At 31.3% G+C, this 18,785-nt stretch overlaps 1 protein-coding gene and 2 long non-coding RNA genes across 3 annotated transcripts; 2 read left to right on the top strand and 1 right to left on the bottom strand.

Annotated features, from left to right (window-relative positions):
- Positions 1-1,398: 1,398 nt before the first annotated feature.
- LOC145314876 (uncharacterized) lies at positions 1,399-2,078 on the top strand. The gene is made up of 2 exons (XR_013877882.1): positions 1,399-1,517; positions 2,007-2,078. It is a non-coding gene; the product is annotated as an uncharacterized LOC145314876 (long non-coding RNA).
- Positions 2,079-2,141: 63 nt separating this feature from the next.
- Positions 2,142-14,965, top strand: LOC145314875 (intraflagellar transport protein 46 homolog). The gene is made up of 8 exons (XM_080154955.1): positions 2,142-2,151; positions 2,330-2,474; positions 3,068-3,185; positions 9,427-9,536; positions 10,242-10,355; positions 10,807-10,885; positions 12,384-12,490; positions 14,524-14,965. The coding sequence occupies exons 1-8, from the start codon at positions 2,142-2,144 to the stop codon at positions 14,615-14,617; spliced, it is 777 nt and encodes a 258-aa protein (XP_080011081.1). The 3' UTR covers positions 14,618-14,965.
- LOC145315250 (uncharacterized) lies at positions 12,837-14,208 on the bottom strand. The gene is made up of 2 exons (XR_013877994.1): positions 14,076-14,208; positions 12,837-13,600 (listed from the first exon to the last, which is right to left on the bottom strand). It is a non-coding gene; the product is annotated as an uncharacterized LOC145315250 (long non-coding RNA).
- Positions 14,966-18,785: the final 3,820 nt, after the last annotated feature.

Below are 18,785 nucleotides of genomic sequence, written 5' to 3'. Positions count from 1 at the left end.
GATTTTGTTTGATTAGCGCAAATGCCGCGGCGGCTTGTGAGTAAGACGACATTTGGTATAAGGAAAGGCATCTTTCTCTAAGTATAAAGGATTCTAATGTGAAGTAAGGGATAGATGTAAAAGATAAACAGTAACACAGACTCACGCATGAAATATTCCCCCACAAATTCCCCCCATAAAAACTGCAACAATTCTGTTTACAAAAGTATATGGATTGATAATGATATATGCAAATCTTAAATATATGTATGAATATGTTTCTTAAAATCATCTGATAAATGGCGGAATCGAGATACGCTAAATGAATTTTAAGCAAGCTTATTATTGTTCCCGGTTGGGATAGGGTGTGGATAGTAATATTGGAGGTTGGAATGTAAAATCTTTTATATGTGCTTTTTGGGAGGAAACTACTCTTCCAACTTTTTTCTTCTCTTTTTTTTCATAACAAAATATAAATATGATGTGTTCTGTTCACCCTTCTTCCCTCCTCTTGGAGTAAAAACTTTAGAGGCTAGGGGGTAAACAACAATCCGTTAAAAACTGTAAATATAACAAAACTAATTTTGGCGATTTGGCTTTGGAACTAAAAATATCTAGACACGAAATGTCAGAATTGATGTAGAATTAAATAAGGGTGACGAGAGCAGGTAGAAAAGATTAATGTGTGATAAAAAATTCCTTTTCAGTGGTTTAAATGTTTTTCTCTGGTGTGGTGTGTTACATAATTTAATTCTTAATAATCTTTATCATTTAGTTTTGAAAATTTTACTTTAGTTCTATAATATAGTCATATTTTTGTTTAAAAGTTAAGGATGATTTCATCCAATGTCAGCGACGACGTTTTTATAATATTTTTGAAAATGTGTATAAAACGGTAGTTGCAATCTTATGATTAATGAGTAACTTAATCATGGATATATTCTTTTTCCTTATTATAGAAATAGAGAAAACTTCTTTTATATCATTACTTTTTATTCGTATTAGTCTCTGTTCATCAGTGAAGTGTTCACATCTCCCGTTTTTACGGAAAAAAATAATAGATCGTTAATTTTATCAATCAAATTATATGACTTGTATAAAGTTTGGCTTCTTAAAGATCAATTTTTAATTAATTCATGGCATTTTCCCTTAGAGTTGCCAGTCTTGCACAGAACACATCCGCTTATTTTGAAAAATTGAACTCAAGGGAGGGATGGGGGGTGGAGTTTTTCGTGTGTTTGTATTTTACTTTAGGCAATTAAGGTTAGGTTGAGCTTGGTCATATTGAGTATATAATAGCCCCGCAGGGTTAGAACACCTCAGAGCCCTCTTGATTAGGACCACCCGCAAGGGATTGGCATAAAATGAACTTATCCTCCATAGAAAAAGAACCGAATTCATATCTATTTTCAGTATCTAAAATGACAACCACAGATGAAAGTGGTTATGAGACAGGTGGACCTCTGGGAGGTGGAAGTGAAGGTTCCCCTAGAGATCGTGACCACGTCATTCTGGATAGTCTCCCCCTCAAGAAAAAGGTAAAATTGACAAATATAAAAGATGTATGATGCCTGTCTGATTGAGCAAAAATCTCGAAAATCTTAAGACTTGATTTTAAGGACCATTTAAAAAGAGCATGGCAAGGTATTCATTTGTTATTGAAGTTGGTAGATTAAACCTGCCAAGGGAACAGTCAATGTATTGGTTTGTTTTTAGATATGAAACAGAAATAAAATTAAGTGTTAACATTTTACACCCCTCTGAAAACGAAGCACAAGAAGCTAAGGGCATAACGAAAAATACATAATTAATTTAATTACTCCAAGGTTGTTATTAAACATCACAAAAATATATGTTTAGCATGTGGATTTTAATTTTTTATCCTCATTTTAAAGTAGTTTAGGTTATGTAAGGTCAATAAAAATATAGTTTGAAATAAAATATAAGAGAATTGGATGTTGGGACTTCACTCTCAAAATTTCGGATCTTATATTTTCAACAAATTAACAATTTCATTTTTTCCCTAGAAAGAAGTTATTCTTCTAAAAGATGATTATGATGCAAATGATGATGATGGTAATGACGAAGGAAAGCTTTGAAATGTAGATATCATAAAACTACCAATGAGCCCTAAAAGGGCGAAACACTGTGTCTATGGATATATGCCATATAGTTTGTTTTGTTCCTATACAAAATGGTTTAAATAATATTATGTTCGTGGAAAGGGGTGATTCATCCAGAGTTTAGTCAGGTATATTGGACTATCAAACAGTTTATAAACATTTGCACTATTTTATAATAACAAGCCTTAAAATTTGAAAGTATTTGACACCTTATATTGAAATAATAGCACAAAAATCTGTTAAAGTCATTGACAAGCTTGATCAAGTAGAAGAGGAAGAAGGAGATGACGATGATGACGTATCTGGAATTCATATTGAGGGCCAATATGATCCTGAGGAGTTCAAGGATCTTGATGTCTCTGCTGAGATCAGGTTTATTATATTGTAAATCAGAATCATATCCTTATAATAAAGTAATATGATCTCTGCCTGTTTGTGTGTACTGAAGGATCTTGCTAACTTCTGAACCGATATGGTTCTCCTTTACAATCTAGATTCTCATAGGTCCTGGGATGGTTTATAATTATTTAAGAGTAGTGTACTCCCATTACCCCAAAAAAATTTTTTTTCTTTTTCAAAAAGTTGGAGAGGGAGACGAATTTAACCCCCACCACTTCACGTACCCCTAGAGGCCATTATGGGCGTAGCTGTTAGTCTAAGCATAAAGAATTATGTATTATCACATATCCAATCCATGTCTTCTCGCAGATACAGCATTGATAAAAAAGATTTAATTTAGATAAAAAATGTATAAATCTTGCTATGTTTCAAACATTAATTACATTTACGTTATTACTAATCTTGTGGCTAAGTGTGAAGTTGAACAGGATGAAAAAAATCTTTAAATCCATGAAAAAAACAGAGACATCAAAAGAAAACTTAAACAGGGTTTATTACAGACATACGGACAGACATTTTGAGTGTCAATGATGGAACGAATATTTTCTTAGAAGAACAATTTTTAGGAATCTATTTCAATACATCCAACACTACCAGGCTGAAAATTTGGAGCTGGATGCCAAACTGAAGCCTTTTATTCAAGATTATATTCCAGCTGTTGGTGATACTGATCCTTTTATAAAGGTAATATTTTACAAAATCACCCAAGGCTCTCTCTTTGCCATTAAACTAATATTATTAGTACTTCTTGAAGTTTCATAAACTAATAGAATAACCTCTCCTGTTTTTCCTTTTCTTTTCTATTGGAATGTGTAGTTTTTAAACGCTCTTCCTTTTTATACTCTTTAAAAGTTGTAAAGTTTTTTTGGGTCATGGGAAGAAATCTAAGTGGCGGGTTTTTATTGTATTTTCACAGTAGCTTTTGAAAGGTTTTTTTAGGTTAGGTTAATTAGGTTAAGTAAATGTTAATGATTACCCCGCAGGGCTAGAGCCCCCTATTTCTAGAGCTAGAAATAGGAGAAAAGCTACTGTGAAAATACGACGAAACCCGCAAGTTCCTTTTCTTTCCATGATCCATGTTTTTTTTTGTCAATCTTACATAAACCTATAGAGTAGCTACTAACAAAACTAACATTCCTTCAACAAATATATTTTTTCTTTTGTATTAGAAAGAATGCAATTTGTTTCCACTCCCTTTACTACACTTTTAATTAAAAGAATTTTACAAATTAACTTCCAGTATACAATACTACTGTAGAATACTAATCAACTATAACAACAAAGTTGCCATCAGGGCAAGGCAGCCGCTCACGCATTCAGCCGTCCTTTTTTTTGGCAAGCCGCAATCCAACTTCAAAAGCTCACAATTAGACAATCTTCTGGTTAACAATAGTAATTTTGAAAAATCTTCAGCAACAGCCGCCAAACTTAGCGGTAGTATGAAAAACTTATAGTTCAGATGTAGCCGCATTCGCATTTTTAATATTTTTTGTTTTACCTTTTTAAAACAATTTTCAGTCGCAGCTCAGCTGCTCTAAATTGGCCGGCCTCCGAACCTTATTTTCTCTACAGATAAGAATTGCTCTTTTCTTTTCAAGAAATGGAAAACAAAGTAATTAAAACAACAATTTGAGCAGAGCTATTTACATTTATACATTGACAATGAAAATAAATGGGCCCAGCCTTGCAAATTCAAGTTTTATGGAAAAATAAAAACAAATTAAAATCCATTGCCAAGTCTTATTTCTAGAAGCAAGGCTTCTTCATAAATCTAACAAATCTGTTATAAGGCATTAAAACAAATTTTCTTTTCTTTTTAACTCACCTCTTTATCTCAAAAGGTATTTTATTACTGATTTGTATTTAGGTGTTTCCCATTCTGTCAAATCATGCATATGCAAATAAATATGCAATAAATGCATGACAATTAAAGGGCTTTTTAGATTTTGTATCTAAGTAGTGTTTGAATGGCAGAAATTAAAGCCTTAAAATTATTTTGCAAGTATTAATCAAAGATTTCAGTATTAAAGAAATAAACATATAGATTACATAAATAAGATTTAACTCCAAGCAAATAATATTATTGTAATCGTATTCACAAAGGGTAAAACATTTTTATTTTGTGAAAATTTATGTTTGAAACCTACAACAAATTCTAGTAAAACTAATTTAAATTCTACTCAATATATTTCAAAGTTTTCCTTACTCAAGAAAACTGTAAAACTAAAAGACTTTGGGTGAGTAGCTCCAGCAAGCTCAGACTTTAAAATCTCCAAGACTTTTACAAGTATTATAATAAAAGTTTGATCCTTAAAAATAATATCTGAAGTTTGATATACCTAAAGGTTTCTTTATCACCAAGTTTTTTTTATAAACCCATAGACAACAAACTCTTTAATTTCAGAATTGCAAAATCAAAGATCAACATCAAGAAATTACTCGTAAGCTTTGCAAACCAATAAACTCCCCCCCCCCCCTAAAAGAAACCAACACATATGTTTTGTAGAGTTACTATACCATGAAATAAAAGTTTTAAGAATTCAACTCTTTTCTAGCTATACACATGCATGGCTGGTTTAGAAGGAAATAGAATACAAGAGGACAGTTTCAAGGACTATACACTCTACATAATAATCAGGGATACGGGATAGGATAATACAAGAGGACAGTTTCAAGGACTATACACTCTAATTAATAATCAGGGATACAGGGATAGGATAATACAAGAGAATAGTTTCAAGGACTATACACTCTACATAATAATCAGGGATACAGGGATAGGATAATACAAGAGAATAGTTTCAAGGACTATACACTCTACATCAAATCAGGGATGCAGGGATAGGATAATACAAGAGAATAGTTTCAAGGACTATACACTCTACATAATAATCAGAGATACAGGGATAGGATAATACAAGAGAATAGTTTCAAGGACTATACACTCTACATCAAATCAGGGATGCAGGGATAGGATAATACAAGAGAATAGTTTCAAGGACTATACACTCTACATCAAATCAGGGATGCAGGGATAGGATAATACAAGAGAATAGTTTCAAGGACTATACACTCTACATAATAATCAGGGATGCAGGGATAGGACAATACAAGAGAATAGTTTCAAGGACTATACACTCTACATAATAATCAGAAATGCAAGGATAGGATAATATAAAGGAATAGTTTCAAGGAATAGTTTCAAGGACTATACACTCTACATCAAATCAGGGATGCAGGGATAGGACAATACAAGAGAATAGTTTCAAGGACTATACACTCTACATTATAATCAGAAATGCAAGGATAGGATAATATAAAGGAATAGTTTCAAGGACTATACACTCTACATAATAATCAGAGATACAGGGATAGGATAATACAAGGGAATAGTTTCAAGGACTATACACTCTATAAAATAATCAGGAATACAGGGAATTGATAATACAAGAGAATAGTTACAAGGACAATACACTCTACATAATAATCAGGAATACAGGGATAGGATAATACAAGAGAATAGTTTCAAGGACTATACACTCTACATAATAATCAGGAATACGGGGATAGGGCAATACAAGAGAATAGTTACAAGGACAATACACTCTACATAATAATCAGGGATACAGGGATAGGATAATACAAGGGAATAGTTACAAGGACAATACACTCTACATAATAATCAGGGATGCAGGGATAGGATAATACAAGAGAATAGTTTCAAGGACTATACACTCTACATAATAATCAGGGATACAGGGATAGGATAATACAAGAGAATAGTTTCAAGGAATATACACTCTACATCAAATCAGGGATGCAGGGATAGGATAATACAAGAGAATAGTTACAAGGACAATACACTCTATATAATAATCAGGGATGCAGGGATAGGATAATACAAGAGAATAGTTTCAAGGACTATACACTCTACATAATAATCAGGGATACAGGGATAGGATAATACAAGAGAATAGTTTCAAGGACTATACACTCTACATCAAATCAGGGATGCAGGGATAGGATAATACAAGAGAATAGTTTCAAGGACTATACACTCTACATCAAATCAGGGATGCAGGGATAGGATAATACAAGAGAATAGTTTCAAGGACTATACACTCTACATAATAATCAGGGATACAGGGATAGGATAATACAAGAGAATAGTTTCAAGGACTATACACTCTACATCAAATCAGGGATGCAGGGATAGGATAATACAAGAGAATAGTTTCAAGGACTATACACTCTACATCAAATCAGGGATGCAGGGATAGGATAATACAAGAGAATAGTTTCAAGGACTATACACTCTACATAATAATCAGGGATACAGGGATAGGATAATACAAGAGAATAGTTACAAGGACAATACACTCTATATAATAATCAGGGATGCAGGGATAGGACAATACAAGAGAATAGTTTCAAGGACAATACACTCTATATAATAATCAGGGATGCAGGGATAGGACAATACAAGAGAATAGTTATAAGGACTATACACGATTTTGAGATTACAAAATTTTGAATGTAAATTTTGATTAGATTGGTCTCATCTTACAAATTGAAAATACACAAATGGAAAGTGGTGTTTTAGAAAAGCGAGTTTTATCATTTTTTATACATTAAGCTTTGTGTAAATAACAACAATTACATTATACTAATAGCTTCATGTGGTGCCTTTTAAAAAAAGAAATAATTTTTTTCTCGTATTCATTCGAATCCGGTGGATGGGAACCGGTTCTCATCCATACGAAAAAACTATGTCTAGCATCGTATTATATCGGGGCTAAAAAAGCTAGTTTTAATCTCATAATTGTACTTTCTATATCCGCGGAAAGCCGTTTATAATACGATGCGAGAAATAACTATTATAGCATAGTTCTTTTTTCTTAAAATGCTAATGTGCAAAAGTTCTAGTGCATTGGTTTATTGAGACAATTGTCTAATTACTACCGTAGCTATTTTTTTATCAGCTACATAAAATGAAGAATTCATAAGAAATGATAAAGTACAGTAAATGTTCTGCATAAAGATTTACAAGAATGTGAAATGATAGCACATTATATCCACTATGGTGTCTAAGAAATGAGTCCCTTCAAAATTAAAAACACTACCTTAAACATGAAGCAAAAAGTAGATTTAATTAGTTTTATTATTATTTTACTAGGCACATTAGACAATGGAAATTCAAAAGATTTCAGCCAAATATACTTCTTGCTATCCTAATTTTTGTATTTTATAAAAATCAAATTTTACATCCCTTTAATCTCTTCCTATAAAATATACCAGAAAAAAGCTTTGTTGCTTTTTTTATAATCAGGTTTTTCAATTACCATGTGAACTATTTCAGAGGCGCCCTAATATCTCTAGACGGATTTATGAAGCACATTTCTGTAAGACACAGATAATCCTCCCCAGGATTAAGCTAACTTTCTTGTCCCATTAGTTCATATTATATGTGTACTCTAGTCTTGATTTAGATATCATATTATATTTATATCAAATTGATTAAATACCTCACCATTTTTTCTTGTATGGAGTGCGATAATATCAACAATAAACAACAAAAGTGTGCAAAAAACATACATTCTTCATTCTTGCATGACTTGCTATTGGTTGATCATCCAGAATTAAGCTAACTTCTTGTCCCATTAGTTCATATTATATGTGTACTCTAGTCTTGGTTTCGATATCATATTATATTTATATCAAATTGATTAAATACCTCACCATTTTTTCTTGTATGGAGTGCGATAATATCAACATTAAACAACATAAGTGTGCAAAAAAACATACATTCTTGCTTGACTTGCTATTGGTTGATCATCCAGAATTAAGCTAACTTTCTTGTCTCATTAGTTCATATTATATGTGTACTCTAGTCTTGGTTTAGATATCATATTATATTTATATCAAATTGATTAAATACCTCACCATTTTTTCTTGTTTGGAGTGCGATAATATCAACATTAAACAACAAAAGTGTGCAAAAAACAGACATTCTTGCATGACTTGCTATTGGTTGATCATCCAGAATTAAGCTAACTTTCTTGTCCCATTAGTTTATATTATACTAGCGGCTACGCCCCTAGAGGCCTCTAGTGGCACTTTAATTGTTTTTATTTATATTCAAAATATAGCTATTTAAATATAGGAATATACCCTGTTAAGGAGAACCCGATCAGTTCAGCGGTTAGCGAGATCCTTCGGTACAGACAAACACACAAACACACAAACATCCTGTTACTTTATTATAAGGATGTGTACTCTAGTCTTCGTTTAGATATGATATCATTTTTAAAATGAGAAAACTTATTTATAATATATTGATAAAATACTTAAATTTCAAACAAACTGAAATTAACCTAGATAATTTGTTATGGAGTGCGCTAATGTCAACTTTATTTTATGACAGAGGTGTAATAGAATATCCTTTCCATGCATGGCTTCCGATTGGTTGATCATCCAAGCTTTGGGTCTTATTAGTGTTCATACTATATGCCTACAGTCTTGTCTTGGTTTTATAGAGATGCTTCGCTTATAACAATGTACTTTGCTGTCCTAGGAATCAGTATTCCAAAAATCAGACCAATCGGATAATTTTATCACATAAAAATTTGTTGTTAAAAAAGTTAAAAAGCAACTTCTTTTAAATGGAATTACGGACTTTCTGGTAACGATTATAGAGTTCCTTCAGACAATTCTAACATGCCTAAATTAACGAAAAGAGCTATCCATTACGGACGTACGGACAGACGGACATACTGACAATAATTATAGAAAAGCTCTGATTTTAAAAAAGCATAGCCATAATATGCATGTTCATACTTGGTTAGTTATCCAGGATTAAGCTAAGCATTGAGATGTTCATCATTGTTTTAATTAACTAGATTTATACAACTCTTTTCAATTTCAGGTCCAAGGTGTAAATCTTGGAGAGCCCAACAACAATAAACTTGGCCTCCATGTTCTTGATGAGCCAGCCGCCAGGCAAACTGATCAATCAGTCCTCGAACTACAACTAAGGTTAAAAGACATTCTAATTTGTCATTCAAATAAGCAAGGGCCATGACTTACAATACGTTTTTTATGAAATTAAGTTAAACATACTTGGTATCTATTTTATGCATATCTGTCAAAAAATTAAATTGTAACAATAAGTACTTAGTGTTAAGGGAAAGTTTAAAAAGAATGACAAAGGAAATATGAAGAAATAAAGATAAATAGAACATGTGTTAAACAGAGTAAAATAGACAGACATACATGTTTAACTTGTAGAGTAGCATAAATACCTAAAGGGTGTGCCAAAAAAAATGCGGACATTTTTAAAATTTAGATTGCGCGTTTTTATATTTCCAAAAAATAGACTTCATAGCGGTTCTAATGGTATGCATAACGTTTTTCTACTATTAACACAAGCTGAGCAATTAGAATTTTAAAAATGTACGCATTTTTATTTGCATACCCTTTAATTTAATCTTCAATGATTTAGTCGCAATTCAAGTTTTAAGCCAGTTGGGACATTTTACCACATAGCTCCTATGCTATACGTAGCACAGGAATCGTTTTTATATTTCCAAAAAATAGACTTCATAGCGGTTCTAATGGTATGCATAACGTTTTTCTACTAACAACACAAGCCGCGCAATCTAAATTTTAAAAATGTCCGCATTTTTTTTGCACACCCTTTATAATCTAAATGATTTGCAAATTTGCAAATTTGTTTTTTAGAGCTGTGAGCAAGGAGGGTAAGAACACAGAGGTGCACATTAGGAAGCTGAGGGAGGGCGGGGACACGAAGAGATACCTAGAGAAGTGGGTGCAAGACATCTGGGAGATGCACAGGTAATATTTAACACAATATGGATTTTAGAATGAGTTAATAACTGCTGGATTTAAACCAGTTATAATCTATACTAAAATCATGTATTGTATGGTATTAAGACAATTTTCTAAGAATGGCAAAATAAAAATACCAGTTTTGTTATCTTATAATTTTCCTAACCACAAAAGGCTGTCCATAATACGATGCGATAAAAAACTTCAACGTTTCAATGCCATTACTTTTACCTGTATCAAAAATGAATAAGTCTACGAGTAGCGAAGCTTTTTGAAATTGTAAGAATCAGTGCTTACGTCATGATATAGAGAAATTGTAAGGGAAATATGAATAAGAAAAAATTGCATCAAACAGTTAAGATTTAATAATTATATTTGCTTCAATTGTTTCCGATGGTGGCAAATAAGTTCTTCATGGCCATATTACTATCAAACGAGAAATAAGTGTTTATTTCAGAAATCAGCCAGCTCCTTCTGTCCAATACACAACATTTATGCCTTCCATTGAATTCCTTGTTCAAGAATGGCCGGCTGAGGTAAGCCATAACTTTTTGCCGTATAACATTTTCTTCAAAGATTAGGTTCTATTTTTAACCGTTCTTACGATATTTTTTAATAAAATGATTTGCAGCTAACAGTTTTTGCTTAATTCAAACTATTATAACTGTTTTTAGTATCCTACAATCGTTGCCTAAAATTCAGTATATCCATTTCAAATATGTTTTTCATATTTATATGACTGTCCCCTAGTCACTTTTAACACATTCATTTATCGTTGATTTGTATTCTCTATTTAAATGGATGTAGTTAAATCATATTTCAAATGTATACATTTTTTTTATTCAAAATCTAATATAGTCAATAGTTGTAGTTAATATATTAAAAATCTTTAAATCAAACTTAAAGAAATGTTTTTCATGGAAATTTGCTGTAGTACTTTAATACCTAAATTATGGAATTTGCAGTTAATGATTTAAAGCAGAAAATATATCTGAGAAATTATTTTGATTTATATTCCTATTTGCAATATACAAATTACAGCAAAAATATCCGTCCATTAAGTAGGATTTAAAACAGCTTTAAGGAATGTTGAAATATGAAGGAATACACACTGTTAAGTGCCTAAATTATAATAATACAAGGATGATAATATTCATAAAATCGGACAAACAAACACTAGCAAAAATAAAACGAGATCACAAATCTTAAGAAGCAAAAACTATGTAAATATTTCTGAATTTACTTTAGATCCATAATTATTATAGTTGTACCTACATTTATACGTTAAGATAGAGATGTTACACTTTCAAAAATCAAGTTCATAGATTGAATATATTTAATCTAAATTTTATATCAAAATAGTTAAAACTCAGCAATATTAACTTAATACGTAAAATTATGTATGTATTCCACATTGTTATCAGAATCACCAAAATAAATTTTTAATGGATAGGAAAACTTTAACATTTATGTATGATTAATTTTATCCGCTTGTATAAACTGACAGAATTACCCTAATAAATAAAAAAAATATAGGCAAATGAAATAGCTCAATTAAATTGAGATTCAAGATGTTAGATAAGACAGAATTGTTAATGAGAGCAAGTTGATAATTTGTTAGGATGTACATACTCTTAGAATTTCATATTTACTAAAATTTTCTTCATTTAGAAAGTAGTAAAGTTATCTATATCTTATTTTGTTCATCTGTCCATCTTTTCGACTATAATCAAATGCAGCTGGCTTAAGATTTCTCTGAGTATGACCATTTATCATATAGTTTACTTTGTACCATATCCATTATCCATTCATACACTATACTAAAATTTCTACCAAATGCTATATATAAGCTTTTGAAATATCTTGTGAAGATACCCATGAGCTTTGAAACTCACTTTGAAGTTTTATCTTGAGGAAATCAGATCTGCATCTGAAATGTATGAGGAAGCTTTTCGTAACCCAAACAATATATCTGGTTTATATACTTCAACAGGACTAAGTCATAGGATATCCTAATGAATATAACTAATTTAGGTTGAGTCAAGTTTGGATTTCATGAGTCTGACAGTAGCAGAGTTGGACCTCAAGCTGGAAAATTTAGTGGATTTACTCTGCGCTGCTTTGGATATTCCCATAGCCAAGTAGGTTTCATTTTTAAGTTGCGAAGCTACTCTACGATTCCTAAAATTTGTTGGATTTTAGTAAATTTGGGACCATTTTAATATGAAGCATTATAAAAACAAACAAACAACTATACTCTATTTGGAGAAAATGATAGGGGAAAAGATAGTTATAAAAAAATTAAAATGAAATAATTTAAATCCTAGATAAAAAAGAGGAAATAATAAAAACTAGTCATTCTTATTAAATTAAGATTTGATTATGATTTACCTTGATTTTAAATATGCAGAATGGATCGTCTTTTTCCCTTAAACCGATTCTATGAATAACTTGTAGAGTAGCTTTACTGGGGAAAAATCCAACCCATACTTTAAATTATGTATTTATTCTAATGAAAATAAAAGACTATAAAAATATTATCAAAATTAGACAAATTTAAAACAATTTAATATAATTTTTAAGTAAAAAAGCATGTATAAAGACCTATTTATTAAAATGGGGAAATAAGATTTATAAAACGAAGACCCTAAAATGTAATGTTAGAGACAATAACCCTTTTTAATAGAATGGTCATAGTACAGCTAAAAAATTATTAGCAAATATTGTCAGTACAAATTAACATTAGTAAAACAACACAAGAATCATAAAATTAGAGGTTTCGTGATAAAAAAACTAAATTAAAAGAATGAAAATTTGTAAAAATTAAAGAGGATATTGTAAAAACATTACTAGAAAAACAAATTTGAAACCAATAGTTTAATGTATTCTTGATGTAAAATAAAATAAAATGTGATCTTACTAATTTATGAAATGAATATTGTAATTTAGTTGAGATATGCACACACCATTAAATGCAAAATCTTAAAAATTAGGTCGCCAATTCCTGATAAAACATAAAAATCAACATAAAAATCAAAATCATCCTTTTTGTCTCTCTTTTCTCCTTAGGCTTTAGGCCTATAAAAGTAAACCTGGAAGAGAGAAACAGTCAGTCGTTATACGGAATTACTATATCACACTGACTCTTTTCAAAAAATTCTAAAACTTAAGGGAAGACTCCCTTCTCTTGCTTTGGAATTTTCTGGAGGGTCCTGGCGGCTCAAACTTAGGATTTTTCATTTAAAACATACCTAAAAAATAAAAAGTTTTGTTAGATAAAATTCATAATATTTTATTAAATAAATTATAGAATATCATTTTGATGTTGGTCAATTGAGATAAATTTAAGGGTAAGGCCTTCTTGGGGCCTAAAAGCTTAGGCATCCGGATGGATAGTTATCTCCAAGTTTTGTTCTGAAGAGAACTCCTATAGCGCGTGTATCACCATAAGTCGCAAGTCACTACGGGGCTAAATAGGGATAACATAGGGAGATACGGTGGTGGCTCTGCTACCAACGGTTGATTATAGCTTGCTATCTGACGGCCGATACTAACAACCGGATCCTCCCCATGCTTCTGAAGTCCAGGAAAGTTGGAGATCGTTATCTATTCGGACAATTTAACATTTTCGGATTAGAACTCTGAATAAGTTCACGTCTTAAAGGTAGTTTTACTTTGCTAATACTCTGGGAGATCGGTTCGGAGCTAGTCTAGTGATTTTCTTACCTGTCAAAGGTACCTAACAAAGAACTTCACGCCTCACGGGGATACAGGCAGCAAGAACGGAATATTGTAATCATGTTCGCATGATTCTCGTAGTCACAGTAGATACTTTCAGTCCAAAAGTGTTGGCAAAGTTAGCTACCTAGGAATAAAAAATTCTTAGACTAAATAACAGTATAAAGTTATCAGTAATGTCTTAGTACCATTTTCGGAATAGGGCTTATAAACAAAAGACTATCTCTTAAGTGTATTTGGGTTTAGGATCGGTGTAAAATAATACCACCATTCTAAGGTTAGATATACTTGTCAAACAGGGATTAATGCGTCGCTGATCTGGAAAGGAGACATTGGTGAGAGATTGTAGTCCTGTGAAGTAGTGATAAAGGATTACATTTGTCCCTGGAACCCGGAGGTGACCCAAGAACAAATTGTATGTATTAATTTTTTTCAGGAGCCGTTTGCAATCCTTACATGTCCTGTTCAATCTCTTTCTGACTTGTAGACAGACAAACAGTCTTCTTTCTGATCATGACTTTCTACCGTAAAATACCATTGTCTAAATCTTTCACTTAAAACTATTTTTATAACGCAGCTACTACTTAATTAAGATTACTTAATTTTGCAATGACCTAACCAAATAAATAAGTTAAAATGTGACTTATTTATTGTACCTACCAAAAACCATTGAAATAAGTTTTGCTTTTAATGTAAGACTTTTTTATTTAACTTACTGCTTTTTAGTATGGACAATGGACATGTTTAAAATTATTTAGAATAAATAAAGACAAATGTGATTTCGTTTAATGTGATTAAAATAATTTCTCTAAATGACATATAATAATTGTCTCTAAATGTTTAATGTATTAATTAAAAAATAAATGTTTTGATCATAAGGATTAATTTACTTTAGGATAAAAGATTTTAAAGATAGACAAGGATGATAACAATTATAAGTATACAAGCACACAAATTATGTAATTATTTATCAAAATATTAAGAACAGCCAAGCACACAGTGAATATATTGATCAACTTTACAATTTAAAAAAAATGGCATCCGAGTTAAACTCATTTCCAAATGATATCCAATTTTTATCAAATCATGGATGGGCGGACAAAGTAGGTTAAAGTAATATAAAACATGGTTTATCGAATTATTCTAAAAAATGCAATTGTAATGATTAATGATTATGTATACAAATTTTATTTAAAGTTAATTCTAAATGTTTTTGTTCTGGATGGTAAATTTAAGACAAGTTGAGAGAGAATTGGTTCATCACAAAGTTTCAGAGTTGGCCTAATTGTTGAGTTCAACCAAGATTAGGGGTGGCAGGGATTTCCCGATAAAATGTTTTTTTTGGATATGGATTTGTCAAGCAAAGATGCTTCAGCCCTGTATTTATTTTAAATAATGATTTAATTAGGGGTGGATAGGGGTTATTTCTTCTTATATGTAAATATATTTAGGCATAAGCAAAAAACTATTATTTTAAAATGAGAAAAGGAAGTTCTGTGCTCGTTATTAACTTTGGGGGAAAGCACAAAAAAGTTCCGCTTTTTTTTGGTAAGTTATCATCCCTGTTTCTCCACTTTTTTAGCAATCCATTGATTCCTGGGTTAAGATAGAAAGCACTCACCTTACAAATTTTAGCCAAGTAAGACTTTCAAAGTTTTGGTTGAAAAAGAGAGAAGGACTTAACTTGACCAAAGTATTTAGAAATAAAGTTATAAATCAATTTATTTACAGAAAACTAAAGGATTTAATCTCCGCACTAAAATGCAATTTACCCAGGTTTGTATCTCATAACTTAAGCTAACCAAGAAAACAGTTCTTTGAATATAAAAACTTCTGGGCCTTTGAAGAATTAATATTTAAAACGAAGCGCATATGTTAAAGCATAACTTTTATCCTAATATCTTTAAACTTGATGTTCAAGGTTCTTAACTTACTTCATGTTCAGATTATTTTAGGAAAATGTTTTTCCAAATTTAGTTTGATTGACTTTATTAAAGCATTTGATATATATATACAGACTTTAAAAAAAGTTTTATCGAAATTTTAATAATTCAACTAATGGTTTTTGTCTGATTCCTGAAAATGTCTTTTCTCATAATTAAGTTAACCACATTAGTTAAAAAGGAAACAGAGAACTGCAATACTGTAAAGATAGGGAAAATCTTGTTATACATATGTACAGTTAATTAGCAATACAAATAAATAACCTGCAGGGAGGCCTGCATGCATGTTGGACAATGCCATACTCTTACTATATAGAAGCTTCGCTACTTGATTAGAGTAGCTTTTTACTTATTAGAGTTGCTGTGATGCTAACAAAGAGAAGAGTTAAAGGATAGATGAATTTTAAATTGGTTGCTCAAGTCTAAAAGTCTAAAAGAATGAGAGAAGACATCAAAGAAATATATTACATTTCATTCTTATTTCTTTTCAAAACAAAGCAAAGACCATAACATCCAAAAGTAGCGAACTTTTAAATTGTAAAATAATTTGAATGATGAAAACTTTTTGCAGACTTGACAGTCGTAGCCAGTATGAAAATAATTAGCTAAAAAAGTGTGATATGAGTCACCCGCAGCCGCCAAACAGTTAATAATTTTCAGCTGAAACGGTTGGACGACTGTAACTTTTAAATGCATGACTTACCATATTTTGGGCTTCAAAGTGTAGCTACGCTACTCAAAACAAAACAGTGCAGTGTACTAAAAACTTCAAGAAATAAAATGAAATTTTATTAATTTTTGTTGGAATAGTTTTGTGATTCTAGTCATGTTTGCTGATTCAATTAGTAAATGAGTTGCACAGCATACTACTTTAATAGAGAGATAGAAAGAGAGAAATAAATAAAAGGAAAAGTTATTAGAGGCTTTATAGATTACTACTTTTGGTCTATTAACATAACAAAATTAGATATTCTATAATAAAGAACTAGAAATTATTTTTTTTATCAAAACTAATTTTAGGTTTTGGGTTATTACTTGAAGCATAAAATGTAGCTCAAGTAAGCAGTAATTATCGACATGTACATATCAACATTTAAAAAAGTATGCTAGCAATAGACTTCAAAGGGGGGGGGGGGTGTTTTCTCCTCTCAAATTTGGAAACCCTTCATTTAACCACCCTCAAAATAAGTACGATTACATCCCGATTGTTTCTATTTGTAGTTAATATCATTTTTCTTGAATTAAAATTGAATTGATTGATTGATTTAAACAAAAACAATATAGCGATTCTTTCCAATATCCATCTCTGGCAAATTAAATAAGAGAATTTTGTTCACAATAGTTTTATGGGTTGTTGAACATAAGGATGAGTGTTGAACATTTGTGTGAAATAATTCCTTCAAATTTATGTTAAAGGGATAGGTCTAACTCGATATTTTTTCGTCCTTCTCAAATAAAAGCTACTAATTGTCAAAATTTTCCATATACGGTTGGAGGGAGAGGGGGGTAGAAATTATATAATCGTCTATTGTTCTATCCCTGTGATTGTGCAAATCTGTGTTGAAGAGAGTCTTGCACACACTAATATTGCATATTAACCCCTTGATGCCGACATTCAATAATGGTATTAAGTATCAAGGACGTCCCCGGGGGTGAGTTTATATCCACCCCCTTCTTTGAACAAATTAGAGGTTCCTTAGACCTGGAAGGAAGTGGACAATTGGCTGTTTATAAAGAAGTCCCCAAATCATTATGTAGCGTTTTCTTCTTCGTTAGCCCAACAACATTTGATTGGTTGATTCATTTAGTTGAGTGTCCAAACGTTTCAACCTAATCTACAGAAGATCTTACCCTTTAGATCCACCACAAAAATCTGCAAATATTTTTATTTTAACCCCTTAACCCCTTCCACATAACAAATTTACCTCAGAATTAGAGGTGCTGTAAAGATACCTAGCCCCCCCCCCCCAAAAAAAAAAAGTTGGGCTCAATCTCTAGGTCTCTACAATGAGCCCGCAGCTAAAATGACAACTATGAAGTCAGAATCATGAAAAAAAATTATATACATAAGAAAACACTTTAACACACTGAAAGAGTTAAAACAGAATGTTCTTGGAGCAATTTTTCTCAAGATTTTGTTTGTGTGGGTGTGTGTGTGTGTTTGTGTGTGTGAGTGTGTGTGCGTGTGTGTGTGTATTTGTGTGTGTGTATGTGTGTGTATTTGTGTGTGTGTGCATTTGTGTGTTTGCATGCATGTGCAGTTTTTGCAGAAATATTTTGCCACTGAGAGAAATCTTTCCAAATCTTTTTTATTATGATGCAAAAACTAAAAAAAACAAGGATGACCCTTCTTACATGTAGCAATGCTCACAAAAAATTGTCCAATAAAAAATCAAGACAGCCAAACAACAGTCTTAACGACAAAGAGAGTTCTAAACTAGATGTTCATTAGTCAGGGGAATATTAAACATTAAAAGGAAATATAAGTTTTGAATATAAAAAAAATCACACATATTTTTTATAGAATCTACACTACATCTTAATGGAACATACGGACTAAGTGATTACTAGTACATATTTCCCATTCGTGATACGAATTTTTGGATATCTTAGATAGCAGCTAAGATAATCACGTTTGCACTCTAACGTAACTAATATAACTATAGATAAGCTGCACTGCCAAAAAGTTTGCGTGAGTGGTAAGTGGTGAAGTGAAAGTTTTTTTTTGCAGAAGTTCTGTGTAAAACATGCAGTA

Source organism: Acartia tonsa, chromosome 3, assembly GCF_053477335.1.
Source record: "Acartia tonsa isolate MP-2025a chromosome 3, ASM5347733v1, whole genome shotgun sequence".
In the NCBI taxonomy this organism is placed as follows: Eukaryota; Metazoa; Arthropoda; class Copepoda; order Calanoida; family Acartiidae; genus Acartia; species Acartia tonsa.
The sequence above is the reverse complement of the archived record's forward strand: the minus strand, read 5'-3'. Positions and strand labels throughout refer to the sequence as shown.

What these genes read in the sequence shown, in the direction of transcription:
- LOC145314875 (XM_080154955.1), top strand. An exon ending in GATGTCTCTGCTGAGATCAG is followed by an intron (nt 2,475 to 3,067) that starts GTTTATTATATT and finishes AACAATTTTTAG; the next exon opens with GAATCTATTTCAATACATCC. An exon ending in GTCCTCGAACTACAACTAAG is followed by an intron (nt 9,537 to 10,241) that starts GTTAAAAGACAT and finishes TTTGTTTTTTAG; the next exon opens with AGCTGTGAGCAAGGAGGGTA.